This window comes from Blennius ocellaris (assembly GCF_963422515.1).
Source record: "Blennius ocellaris genome assembly, chromosome: 22".
Classification (NCBI taxonomy): Eukaryota; Metazoa; Chordata; class Actinopteri; order Blenniiformes; family Blenniidae; genus Blennius; species Blennius ocellaris.
The window spans coordinates 10865628-10880390 of NC_137671.1; the positions used below are offsets into that span (position 1 = coordinate 10865628).

At 41.7% G+C, this 14763-nt stretch overlaps 1 protein-coding gene across 4 annotated transcripts in view; it reads right to left on the bottom strand.

Moving 5' to 3' along the window:
• LOC308146221 (ELKS/Rab6-interacting/CAST family member 1-like) overlaps positions 1-14763 on the bottom strand; it is a 127192-nt gene that overhangs the window by 66130 nt on the left and 46299 nt on the right. For 2 of the 4 annotated variants that reach the window (XM_080517932.1, XM_080517930.1), the window contains 2 exons: positions 14234-14427; positions 8812-8823 (listed from right to left, as the gene is read on the bottom strand). In XM_080517932.1, the coding sequence (XP_080374058.1) occupies positions 8812-8823; positions 14234-14427 (206 nt within the window). The remainder of the gene's footprint in view (positions 1-8811; positions 8824-14233; positions 14428-14763) is intronic. The other 2 variants (XM_080517933.1, XM_080517931.1) reach the window with 1 other exon arrangement.

Here is a 14763-nt window from a genome sequence, read left to right on the forward strand (position 1 = left end):
ATGACGTGAAGTTCAAGCGGAGCGTCCGAACGGAGAAAACAAAGAAGTTGATTTAAATGACTTTGAATGCAAAATTGCAGTTGGCAAAAAAAAAGTTTCTGTTTTGATGGCGGAGTTCAGAGGAGCGCGGCCAGTCTGGAAACCGTTGAAGCAGCTACTCGTTACCACCGAGGTCGACAGAGAACCGCATGGACAGGACACTTGAGTTCCCAGTACACAAAGAACTGAGTCATCAGATCTCATTCCCAAACAAATCGCCCCAAAATCTGCAGCAACCATGTCGTGATACTATCACAGATCAAAATGAGTGCCTGATCTAAGAACAGGAAATGCAGAAATTGCTACTATCAATAACTACTATTTTCTAAATTGTTCATCCGCAACAGTAAAAAAAACATTCAGATCAAATAAGCGATGTTTGCCTCTCTCGGACTTCACCACCTTACAAGAATAATTCCCCTCTTAGGTACTGATGGAGTGGCTGGAACTGGTCTCCTGGTCTTCTACTTGGGCTTCAGAGCCAAGAGAGCCGGTATAAAGACGTCCAATCGCTCTGTGGCCATTGGGTCTTTGAAAAGGTCTGAACTGATGGAGATCATCCAACCATCAGTCGTCGCGCTCTGTGGCGGGACCTGCAGCGCCAGGCCAAGGAGAGAAAGAACGCCAGTTTGCTCAGGCTGCATCTATATGCGATCAGTGTTAATCGACACATCAGTTTGTGTCCGATTTGGGAGTGTGGGTGGAGGACCAGTGTTAATGGCCCCGTCGTACAAACCCACACACACAACCATCAAACCATGATTCAAACCTCTGAGTCGACGAGTCGCAGTACAAACTCCTGATTTGACATTAAGAGGCTGTTAATAATAGCCCTGTCTTCCAAGCAGAGAAAACTGCCGCCCACGTCACAGCAGCACTTAACAAACCACCCCTGACAGCTGAAAGTCTGCCGTGTGGATTTGCGCACAAATGCACACAAGTCGAATATGTTTACTGCGCTGGAAAGTCTCAGCGGGGCAGCAACTCCAGTCAACATCCAACGACGCCACGCATTCCGATTCCGATTCTACACGGTAAATAATGATTCTCGATATACGGTAAAGATCAGTGAAGGAATTCGGTGAAGACTCATGAATCAGCGAGGAGATGACATTTGCTATTTCTGCGCGGTGGGAAGCGTGGGGGTCTTTTTACGGAGGGATTACCGGGTGTCGGGAAGCAGAGTTTAATTCACCGTCTGGGGAAATGAAGAGAAAAAAAAAAAATGTTTTAAAGAAGAGAGAGAAGTGCCGGAGAAGGAGAGAGCGATTCCTCGTGGGAGTAGCGGGGGGTTTGGGGGGGGGGTGGAGAAAAAGTTTAATCCCGGTTTAAGCCGTCTGAAAGCCATTGTGGCTGTGTCACAGAACTATCAGCTATCACTGCAGCTTGACTCCGTCAGGACCTTTCATACCTTTCGTACTGCCGACACACTCTCTCACACACACACAGATGTGGAATAACCCAAACCGATGCCAGTAAAGGTTTAACAGCGTCTACTGAATCATGACACAGTCGAGAGATAAGACAAACACAAAGGATGAATGTGCGCCGATGCCACAGCGACGGATGTAAAACAGAACCGCTGACTAAAACAGAAGAAACCGAGCAAACTCAATAAAAGTGGGAGTTTTTGTTCTTCTTATCTGTCTCGGAGTCTTCTCCATACATGTGTGCAGTACATCGACGTACGCTGTGCAAATATTTATGCATGTGTTTAAGTTTCCAGCTTTTACAAGCTCATAGACGTATCCAGTGTTTTTCAGTGGGTTCAAAAAAATACGACCCCCGGCGATGGGAATCCACTGCAAACTCTATATGTTATGTCATTTATATAATCGGCACACGTTGTATCCGACGCTGTGAACAGGCTTCAATCATCGTGTGACTTTTTTGTGTAATTTCAGTTTGAGTGCAATAGCCTTGTGTACGTAGAAGCATGCAGTGTATTATACTGCCAACCCCCTTTTAAAGATAGCGTCTCTTTTGTCTCTATTGTTTCTCAAAGCAATAAACCACAAATAATAATAAAAAAAACCAAAAAACAAAACATACTTAATATAATGAGAGTAATCCATCAAATGGTTTTTACATCAACACGACTGCCAGAGACGTTGAGAAACGATATTGGCAGATGACGGTAACATAAAATCCTCGATGTGTTTTCTAAAAGGTCCAGGAGGCCCAATACAAACCTTCCAGAGAAATTTGGGAGGCTGGGAAAGAAAAAAAAAAAAAAAAAGCCGAGATGCAACGACGGGGCCAAAAGTGCTTCGCAGCACCTGGCTCATCAGCGCTCACAGAATAATCAACAGTGTGTCAGGGTGTGTGTGTGTGTGTGTGTGTGTGTGTGTGTGTGTGTGTGTGTGTGTGTGTGTGTGTGTGTGTGTGTGTGTGTGTGTGTGTGTGTGTGTGTGTGTGTGTGTGTGTGTGTGTGTGTGTGTGTGTGTGTGTGTGTGTGTGTGTGTGTGTGTGTGTGCATCTTGTGCTTCCAGACTCCAAAACGGGTTCAAATGTGAAACGAGGAGGCAGATGAAGTGGAGTCACATGCATTAGAGTTGTTTTTCGGTTCCTTTGCTCGGCCCCTGTTTTTGAGTTATTTGAATATTTGGTATACTCAACTTTGTGCGATAAACTCTGTGTGTGCGTGTGTGTGTGTGTGCAACAGGTCATAAACAGGCAGGAATGTTCCTATTGGACGATTTCCAGGAAGCTTCAACCATCTGGTTAGCTCTCTGACTTTTCCCCCCTTCATGCTACATTGACTGGACGTATGTGCGAGTATGCACGTTTGCGAGGGACTTTTACTTTCCAACGTTTCCTATTGACTCAACACTTCGGTCCCCGGCGACCGCTTTCTCTCTCCCACCAACGCTAAACACTTTGTTTTGCTGGCTTTTCAGCGTCGGCATGGCTAAACTATCACATTTGCATCCGACCACCTCCTCCTCCTCCTCCTCCTCCTCCTCCTCCTCCTCTCCCACCAAAACCAACCTCCCTCTTCCCCTCCACTTATTTACCCAGCGTGTTTGCGTTGGTGCGTTATAATTATTTGCATGAAAAGCAATCATTTATTTGCATTCGGTCGATGGAGAAAGACAAATGAAGCGCCGCCGTTTCCTCTCGGCCTTCTCCAAACACCGGCCCTCTCCAAACGCAACATTAACCTTTCCTTGGCTAAAAGACTTTCATCGGACCACAGACGATTTGTTCATTCCTTTCCCTCCCCGCTCAAGTTTGCCTCTCCCTCTTTTGTCACTTCCATCTCCGGTGCTTTCCTTTCCCCGGGGCTCATTTCTTCTTTTAGGAAAAATACAACTTGGATCACAGCAGTTAAACAATAACAAAGTCTTTTTTTTTCCTTCTTCTTCTTCCTGGAGCCATGTGCATTCATCATTACAATGTGTTTATTAAAAGTGACCGTCGCATCAAACTTGCTGGAAATGTGATTTAAAAATCAATCATCTAGCACGGGGGGGGTGACGTATTAAAAGGGTAGTATTTATTGCTGCAGTAAATTGTAATATTCATTGCGCAGGGTTGGATTTGCTGGGAGGGTTGAGGTGAGGACGGAACCTCGTCTGGTCGACGCATCGCGTTTTCACAGAAAGGGGTCAAATTTATCTCCACTGTGGAGTGATTAAAGCGACTTTTCTAGCAGACCGGGCCCAGAAATCATTAAATTAAATGTAAAGCAGAGACGTCACCTCCTCATGGATGAAGAGCGAAACTCTCACTGCTCACCAGGAAGTACGTTTTAGATGAATGCCAGATATTTTGTGTTTTGAAAATAGAAAGTCAACTTTTCAGCGGCTCACCCGCAAATCACATTTATTGCTGGGTTTTTTTAACTTGCAAAACCTGCAACGTTTAACGTGATCTTGCATTTTATCATGTATCTGCATCATATTTATCACTTAAAGTTGTTCCAGAAATGTATAGTTTTTAAAGTTTGGTTTTTAAAATTAGTATTTTTTTTTATGTCAGATTTGTATCCACTTCTCTACAACCCATCCTTCATCACTGCCCCTCCTCTCTGTTCAAAACATCTCATTTATGTTGATCACATATGGGATCCTGATTATACGCAGATCCATAGAATTGTTGAAATGCAGATTTTTCCTATAAACTCTTACCTCCATTCCTCACAATTCCTTTTTTCCATTTCACACATACTGTATATCTCCATTCTGGTGTTCCTCCAGAGCCTCATGACGCTTTTATTAAGTGAAATATTCAACCCCAATATGCCATGTGTTCGCAATTATGTTAAAAAATTTCTCTCCGTCAATGTATGCATAGTTCCTTCGAGGTATTTATCCCATCTGTTATCCCAGTGATGCTGGCTTTAACTTTGAAGCTGTGGTCATCTACGTCTGACTTTCAGTCTTATTTACAGAGATTAAGATGCTGAGTATTGATAACATGACTTGCGTCTTTACTATAAACAAACAGATGTTATCTCCTGAATACATTTCGAGACTCTGACATGCTTGAACTTTCAACTTGTGGCTAATAATTCCTCTGTTGTCGTTTTATTCTCTTCACTTTTCACTTTTCACTTTTTGAAAACATTGCCATTTTCTCCTGGGACTTGGTGGTTTTATAGTTTTATAGTCACCCGTAATAACAATCTTGTCATCTATCCATGCAAATGTCTGCATAGTTGCTATTATTAATGTTTCTAGTGTATTGTTCAATCGACTCGTGTGTGGCTTCAATCCAGAATATAATAAAAAACAGCGCCACTCGTGGCCCAACATGCTACCTACATCATTTTCAACACCCTTGCCATTTCCAGATACGGCTATTATTTTTAAAACTTGAAACATTAAGTGTAAACTGGGATTATCTGACTGCACATGGAAAACATGCAAATTCCCCCGCAAAAAAAAATATTCTTGCTGTAGTAACCACTTGTACTGTATTCTTCATTTATCCCTGCATAGATATTACTATAGCTTCAGTGGTTTGACCAGAATCCAAATATATTATTATACATTTCACAATTTTTTTAGCAACAGCCAAAACATTTTTCATTGAATTTGTCGCTTTAAGGAGCCGAAGTTTCTCAGTGAACTCGGCGGTTCTGCTCAGCACCGTTTGAAGCGGTTTTAATATGTAAAATACTTCCTTCCCCCCTCCCCCTGAAATCATTTTCAACAACTGCTGCAAACCACTGGAGGAGGTTGAATCGCAGGAGAGCTCGCTACCCTGAACACTGTAAACACGACACACAGGAAAGTACACGCAAAATACACAATTGCAAAAGACAGAATCGTCTTGTTGAATTCAAAATAGAAAACACTGTATATTGCATCTAATTAGTGGTAAAAATTTATTTATTAATTAAAATACACACATCTTTATAAACTTCTGAAAACCTCAATATCTTAAAAATATATATAAAAAATACTTTTAAACCGAGCTCATTAGCATGCCGCTGATATTCAGGGACCCACATTAAGGTAATATTAATATTGCATTTGGAGTCCTGTATAAATATTTGATTGGAAATGCTCGCGGGCCCCGTGTGTTTACTGCACACACTTCGCCCAACATTAACATCAAGGACTTTCTTTTAACCGTTTGGAAGTCAGTATTTCCTTTGAAAATTCAGGGGAATGTCGCTTCGCTATACTAAGCCTGCGAAATCTTTAAGGCATGAAATATAGAGAGAGAAAAGACAATATCCAAATTATAATAATTGAGCCTTTCCCACTGTTGGTGTGGGGGGGGAAACTATTTCCTGATTTGATGAACGAGTGCAGAAAATCCCTCAGGTAGGCGGTCAGTGAATTTGTGGGGTAAATAAGGAAGTCGGGCTGCTAATACCCGTGTGCGCGTCGAAAAGCTTCCCCATTGTGGCTAAATGGGAGCGAGCTGTGAAAATAGTGCGAGACAAACAGAGTGAGACGTCGTCCTCGTGAAGATAAGTCACATTTACTGCACATATCCACACCTCAGGAATAACCACACAACTTAATGGGAAGTGTTTGGATTATAGTAAGGGAGAAAGCATGCGAGACAGAGCAGGCGTTGATCTTGGCAGCGTCTTTGTTTGACATGGAGGAGAGGAAAAGTTGCTGAATTAAATGCTGACGCTCTCTCCCTCGGTCTCATATTCATCTTTGGGCGAATGACTCTGGTCTGAACTCGAGATTAAATTATAGATGAGTCAACAACACGGGAGGATGCAGTTTGCTGCAAACGCGGCTTGTGACCGTGTGCTCAAAATATGTGAAACAAAAGGAGAATTTAAAAACTCTTTTTAAAGTTTCCAGGCTTTCTGCATTAATTGATCATAAAAGATGAACCCGAATAGGAATCCAATCAATTAAATTAAATCTGAAGGAGCAATTCTGCTTTCAAATGATGGTTTTGCATGAACCATCTATTGAAGCATAAGACCGCCACTTTGTCACCACTCATTGCTACTATTGAGCAAGGCGGAGGCAGCATCATGATTATGAGCTGCACCACAGAGGAAAGGATTCCTCACAGAAGGATAAATGATGAAATGTCATACATGGGTGGGTTTCCATCTGCAGAGGTTCAGTTAAGGTTGCGTGACACAGCAGGACAACTGGAGGTAAATCAACTCCAGAATGACTTTAAGAACAAAATTCTCCTTCTGGAGTGAAGCAGAGTGCCATAAACTCATCCTGAATGTGTGCAACTCAGATCGGCAGCTATAAGTGATACAATATCGAGAAAGAGGTCCTTTTTGTTGATACCTTGCATCTTGATAGCTTTCAAAGAGTTCACATAATATTTCTCGGCATCGTGTGATAACCTCGACTAACATTAGATTTAAAAGTGAGACCAATTTCACAAGAATTCCTACAATTGGTATTCCATGCCAAATATGACTTTGCGTGTGTGTGTGTGTGTGTGTGTGTGTGTGTGTGTGTGTGTGTGTGTGTGTGTGTGTGTGTGTGTGTGTGTGTGTGTGTGTGTGTGTGTGTGTGTTGTCACCCATTAGCTGACAAATCCCTGCACCACCTCAGTGCTCAGGACCTCAAACGGATCACACACACGCACACACACACACGCACGCACGCACGCACGCACGCACGCACGCACGCACGCACGCACGCACACACGCACACACACACACACACACACACACACACACACACACACACACACAGGAAAAGAAACAATGCGATTCCTTTTTAAGCTGCAGAAGCCTTGATGTCAGACATTTGGCAGTGGATGAGGAGTTCCTCAGCTTAAGATCAAAACAAACCCAAAAAGAGAAGAAAAAAAAAAAGGCAAGGCGAGGTGGTGGTGGTGGTGGGGGGTACAAAAAAGGATTCTTCTCTTCTGTTGCCGACAAGACAGCAAGGCAATACTAACTTTTTCGTTGTTGTTTTTTTTTTTTAAATCCCCCTCAAGAATCAGAAAACAGCAGCGATGACAAAGCTGACGAAACAGCGGGGCGAAAGTGGCTCCGGAAAACAATTGAGTAAAGAAAGCTGGTAGAGATCAGCACTCAGGCCACCAGAGTTAAAGGGGAAGAAGAAAAACAGAGCAGAAGGAGTTCATCCATGACAATGTGAGAACATGAGCTTGATAGGTCTGTCAGGAAAGACCTCAAATCTACAATCTCTCAGATCCAGATATTGATTGTAAAAAAGTTCAACATTGAAGAAAACTGGTTATTTACCTTGTTTATGAGTGTCACTATAAATGTATAAACACTAAGGCCCAGTTTAGACAACGTTTCAAGTGAAAATGCATAATTTTTGTGTTTCACGTTTACATGGCAACGTTTTGAAAACGACATACTTTTGACGTGAAACGAGTCGCTGCTATTGGTTGTTTTTGCAATGAAACCAAACACACACAGAGAACGATACACTATACACATTAACGGTTTGTTTTACAATCAGTTCAGGTTTGCACCGAGCCGATATAGAATATAGGGAGAAAATGTTAAGTTCAGCAAACTCAAGGAATGTATATTTGAGTAGTGATGCAATTTATGCTGAGCCAGCAACAACAGGATTTAACTTGTTGAAGGAGCATCAAGATGGAAGCTATTTGACGGAAACAACTTGTGAGCTTAAGTTTAAACAAAATCTCATTCGTTATGAGTTATTGAAGTTAGGATTATAAAACCTTGTTTTAAGTTGAACCAACTTGAGAAAATGACAATAAAGCCTCAAATCTTGTTTTACGACGTACAGAAAGCAGAATTATTGAATTATTATTTTCTTCCTGGAAGTCTTGGCAAAGCAGTAGACGTGATTATCCTCGAGAAATATGAATTCATACACAACAAGTCAGAGACTTTCAGATCCAAGTTAGAGGGAAAACAAAACCCCAAAAAAATAAATAAAAAAGGATAATTGTAACAACGGTGGACTGGGACAATCTTCACTGCTTGCTTTAAGCTTTTTCCTTTGTTTTCCACGGCAGGCTGGAATTTAAAGTTATTAAATCAAGTGCTCGCGTCAAAGTTTGAATGATGGCGCGATGAAGAGACTCGCAGGGTGTTATGATGGAGGGGGAAAGAGCGAGAGACAATAACACCTACTCTTCAGAGAGAGAGCGAGAGCGAGAGAGAGAGAGAGAGAGAGAGAGCAAAGGGAAAGTCAAGGTGTCTCCTTCAAAGACAGACAGATATGACGAGAATTATTAAAAACAGAGTTTATGACAGAGTGAAGAAGATGAGAGAGTGTCTCGATGCAAGGACACGCCGTGTGACAAGGAAGGAGAGAGATGAGAGGAATGACGAAGGAAGAAAAATAGGCATGCCGTACTAACCTTGAGGCAAGACTGGGTAGAGCAGGAGACAGCGTTGCATTGTAAAGATAAAAGAAAAGGAATGAGAGAAGGAGAGAGAGAGAGAGAGAGAGAGAGAGAGAGAGGGAGGAAAAGGTGAGAGGGGAAACAGAAGTTGAGTGCGAGGTTAGCCAGCTCCATCAATCTTTAAAGAACAGGGGAGGATGTGGAGGACAGAACAAGCGACGGAGAGACATAATTAGCCAGAGAGGGAGTGCAGGCAGACCCGGCAGGCGGTCCGGCCTCATACACGGGGCAAAGCAGCGGTTCTCAAAGCGGCGGGTTGGGGAGGCCAGGGAGAAGCCCACGGTGCAGGAGGATGCCTTTAACAATTTCTTTTTACGTTTACATTGTCATTCATGAAAAGTGTCATGTCGTCCAAAAAAAAACCCAAAAAATCTAGGGATGTCGCGATATATTTTTGGCTCCAGATCCTGATCTGATTTTTCGATACGTTCCACATCTGATACTTGCGTTTCCTTGCGATATTGACCTGAAAACTGTTTTTTTTACGCTGCCCGAAATGACATCAGATTTCTTCGTCATCTCCTGATCGGCTTGTTCCCCACAAGTGCCGGGCATCAAACACACAACATGAAAAGTGTCAGACTCAAGTCAAATGCCAAAAACGCCGCACGTCTGTCGTTAAAACTAAAAAGGCACGTTCTTGTTCCGTGTCTCGTCTTAAATGATCTTGTGTGTCGTTGCATCATGCACGTCAACATTCCTGTGCAGTGCAAGTAATACAGCCTTCTCACCTTAAACATGTGTATTCCTGCATTACAGCTGGAATTGTTGCAGCATGTTTACAATCTAGATGCTGCATCAAACTGGTTAAATTAAACGAATTACAGGTACTTCAAATATAAAAAAAAAAAAAAAAAAAGCGTCACGGATGAATTACATCCCTGGCAACAACAGTCGCAGGCTATACAAAAAGATCACTTTTTAACTTAGAAGCAAGGACAATTTAATAAATCTTTTTTGTCTGTAAATCCCAACAAACGCTAGGACTCCTTCAGTAAATTAGTAAAATGTTGTGGACAGTTGGGGGTGTTTGGGGGCGACGTGGAGACTCACCCTCCCGCACTTTGAGAACCTCTGTGTTTAAAAGCCGGCCGTTGTTTTCAGTGAGTTCAGGAGCGTAACGGTTCGGTTCATTGTTTTGACTCCGATTCAGTGCGAAAGTCAGTTTGGGTGCCGCGTGTCCCGTGTTTGTAGTAAATCACGAAGAGAATGAAGTAAATGGGAGTTTAAAACTCGGGATGTATTCATACTATCGCTGCTGATAATTAATGAGTCACAGAGCAAAACCGATTTATCATTTATAATAAGCCAGGAATCATATGAACGAGCTCATCTTTCCCATTAAAGTTGATGAAGATTGAACTCAACGTTTACTCACTTCTGATTTTCAAGTGGCAGCGATGAGCCCTAACTTCATCCAGACTACTCGTTCTGTCAATCTTTAGCTTAAAGCACTCTAATTTCCATTTTGTAAATCATTTACTGACTCTGGACTTAAACCAGCAGCTCTCTAACGTTTTCCTTTCACGCTCAACTTTGAAGGATGGAAAATGTTTGAGCCTTTATAACCAAAATTGGGAGCAATTTTATTTTTCGTTTCAGTAATTTGTGCTAATTGAAAAAAGTATTTATTTATTTAAATTAAAATCACTTTGTTACTATGTTGTGAAAAGTGCTACACAAATAAAAGTATTATTATTATTATTATTATTATTATATTGGCTTGTGTCCTGTTGAAACTGATAAAAGATGGAATTGGTTATTCAGTATCAGTCCCAGTAGACAAGTACTGTGAATCCTTGTTTGTAACTCGTATTCATTTTATCCCAAACTTCATGTTAAGAACTGAACGTAAACATAATGAAGACAAAATGAAAATATACATCATCTACACTCTAAAAGGAATGACGATTACAGGCTATTTATAAGGACCTTTCTCTTCGCCTATTGTTCCTAACAACGGTTAAAAACAAAACCTTTAAATATTAAAAAGAGGTTAGACGAGCCATTTGCTCTGTTAAATTACATTTCTCACGGCGCAATAGGTTCACGCACCGTGAAGAGGGAGAACGATTGTGACCCGTGTTTTCACACGGGTGCCATTAAAGTGTGAAATGGGTTTTAATACAGTTTTGGCAAAAATGTAATGGGTCTTAAGAACAACCAGCTCCTCACCGTTACACCCCCAGTGTCATGAGAGGCCCGTTCAACTCAAATGACCTCAGCAAACATTAAAAAAAAAAAAAAAGGACACACATACTTCAAGTGATGAATTCAAAACTAAACCTGTGAGTTGCAATCAAGGTGAGTTATTTCCTCGGTGGCTTGGATGCAACACACGACTTCCTTCATGAGAGGTTTCCACCAAATGGCCGTCGTCACAACATGAAATCTGAAGGAATTTACTTCCTTAATGTGTTGACACTGACGGCTTTCCACACCATCCGTCCCCACGTGTCTGACTGAACTGGCAAATTAGGAATTCCTGCACGAGTTTATGCCCGAGAACGGCTCATTACCAAACGATATAACAATAAACTTCTCGAAATTCTCTTTACTCGGGGTTGGAATTTACTTCCAAACCTTCTGTTTTCTCACATTTCTCTTGTTTTTTTCTTTTTCTTTTTTCTTTCCTTTCTAGCCTATTCTGTCAGATTTGTTTTCTGCTCCCCTCTCTCCTCCACCCATCATTTCATTTCTTTCTTTCCCGGCACATTTATTGCACTCTCTCTCTCTCTCTCTCTCTCTCTTTGTTTTCCACTCCTCCGTCCAAATCCTTTATTTTGGCCATCAGGGCAGATTTTCAGCTCCATTTCCCCTCAGTGTGAAGTCACTCAGTCTGCTCCAATTACTATCCTTGTTGCTGAAATAAAGAACCTGGTACCATTACAGCTGGATTCACACTAGAGGCGAGAGAAAGAGGCTTGATTTTTCTGTCTTTTTTCTTTTTTTTTTTTTTTACCCGTTTCACCCTCATCTGATCTGTTCATCACCGGGGTTTCCTGCTACAGGCGAATTGTATTCCCCTCCGACGTACCTGCTCGCTCCGGGCTAAGTCGTGTGATTCACAGCAGGCTTTGGGAGCTCAGGGATAAATTCAGAGTGTGTTCACTTAACACGACCAGGTCAGTGGTTTAGAGCGAGTTAAAAAAAAAAAAAAAGAATAAATAAAGGTGGATTTTCAAGAAAATTCTTCAGCACACCATCACAGAATAAATTATGTTGTCAAAAATATGCTTTAACACTTTTATGACAAAGATGTCTGTATTTATTTATACACTGTCCACTGTGATGATTTAAAAACACCAAAAATCTATTTGCTAGATGTCATAAGCAGCCTGGTGGTCACGGCTGTGAGAAGCACAGCAAATCCTGTCAGCGATGGCCGAATAGGAACTCACGTTTTATTGCTTTCCCACAAAGTTCAGATATTAAATATCAGTTTGCGAGAAAGGTTTTATTTAATTCCACTGGGACGATGAAACATCCCTTTAATGCGCGTGATGTAAGCACTTAAAAACTCCGAAACGCAGCCGTAAACGTCTATTAAATTACAAAGTTGTCTATAAACTTAGCGCCGCTGTAAATCTGCATCTGAGGCTACTGGCTACACTAAATAACCCCCGCTGTTAAAACACACCAGTCTGAAGTCGCACTGTGTTGAATTATTAATGGTCTAATATTTTCGCTGGCCAGACAGAGAGAGGAGGGGGTGAGGAAATAACAGATTGCACTAAAATCATTAACAGCCATTAGTCTTAAAGCTGAAATGCTAAGAAGGAAGAAAGGCGGGTGGGAATGGGTGGAGAGGAAAAAAAAAAAATCCAGAGGGTAAGATTAGAGAAACAGAAGGAGGAAAAAAAAAAAAGACAGATTGTATGTGAAAGTTCAAAATCAAAGGCGTCTCTGGATAGGCCAGCCTAAAAGATAAACTTAATTCTCACAACAGGAATGCAATTTATTTCCTATTGATGAGGTTTACGTCTTGTTTTTGTTGAGACATAACTTCACGAAGGCGGGTGAACGTGGGGCCAGAGTGGCATGCAGGCAGGCAAATAATCCCATTCAGACAGGAAGACAAAGTCAGCGGCGGATATAGTGTAGACATTTACACAAATACGTCAAAAGGTAGTTAGACACATTCATGTGTTATTACAAAAGAAAGAAAACAAAATTAGTGAGCTGTCCAAAACTCCCGATGTAAGAAAAAAAATAAAAAAAGAGGGGGGGAAGGGGGTTAAACTCTGCAAGTCAAAGCATCCCCGGCTGAAAATAAAGCAAAAGTGAAGCAAGAAAACAGAGCCACTAAATGAAAGAGTTGCATCATTGACAGGAAACAGAAAGCTCAAAGACTTTCGGCTCCGGTGCCAAACTGTGCCCTCGTTTTACAAACTTTTCAGCTCGGCTCGTCGTACCAGCTGTCTGAGCGTACGACTGTAAACCTGATTTCAAGACTTGTTCCTCCATTTAAAGAACATTTATTTTATTTATTTATTTTTTTAAATGCTTTAATTAGCTATAAAAGAGAAGTAATGCTGCAACTCTTTGATAGTGTTCATTAGTGAACGTTAATCGTCCCATGTGGAAAAGACGCGTAGAGAAAACAAATTCCTGCAAAAACTATGAATTTCCTTTGTTGATCTCCGAACGATGTTGCATCTTAAATTACTGCTGTGTTCTTGAGTTGCCCTTTTCCACATGGGGGAGTTTTTTTTTTTTTTTTGTATTTTTCCATTAAATATCTTAGTGTTGGCGTGTCTTTTCTCGTGCAGCAGTCAGACCGCTCAGTGACTGACGGGGCCACCAGCCACTCACGTGCCCAGGTAGTCCCACACCAGCCCCCCCATTGGCTGCTGCTGAGCGGCAGCAGGGGGAGGGGCCTGTTTTCGCGACGGCTGGGAATGCCACAAATGGGAAGCAGAGGGAGTTCTGGGATGTCGTGGGCGCAGTCACACACAAAAATGTAAAAAAAAAAACAACAACAAACAAACCAAAAAACACTCACGCCGATGTAGAACCACGTGTGTGTGTACGTGTTGACACACACACACACACACACGCACACACACCGTGGATGAAATGAAGCAGAAAATGACGGGAGGGAAGGAGAAGGTCGAGGATGGAGGAAGAGATGAGCGAGAACTCGTGAGTTAATGTTACAGGGACGATTTCAAAAGCTCAAACTGCAGGAAACTGAAGAGAGAACGGACAACAGGGCTGAAGATTTTGGTTAAAAAATTAAAAATTAAAAAAAACATGTAAGAAAGCACAGTACTTCCATTGATTTATGTTCTCACAGAGAGGGGAAGAGAAGCACAAGTCATTCAGGTGAACTGTTCTCTGCCCAGTGGGAATTGTTTCAATAAATCTACCTCACCTCTCCAACTCGTGGATCTTCTTCTCCTTGTCGTTCTTCTCGTTCTCCATCTCCCTGAGGATCTCCAGGAGTCTCTCCACCTCGGAATGGGCTTTCCCAGCGTCCTCCTTGTGCCGGCTCACTTCCTGCTCCAGGCAGGAGATGCGCTCGGAGAGTTCAGCGTTGGCCTGCGACTCGGTCACGGCGCTCTGAGCCTGGAACACAAAACACACCGTGCTTAACTGCAGTTTTTAATGTAAAACGGTAACAAAACCACAATATTGGAAAGGAAATATTATTGCATAGCCCTCCTGTTTTGGGTAATATAACGTAAAAGAAATCACATATGTATTTGTTTTGTCCAATTATTTTCTTTAATTTGAATAAATCTGCAGCTTCTTTCACACATTTGTATGATATATCATATATGTGTAATATATATTGTACCTTTAACCTTCACAACACTTAAAACACTTATATATATATATATATATATATACACTTAGAACTAAATGCTATACTGGCTCAGGTTCAGTGGCGAGAGAGTCAGG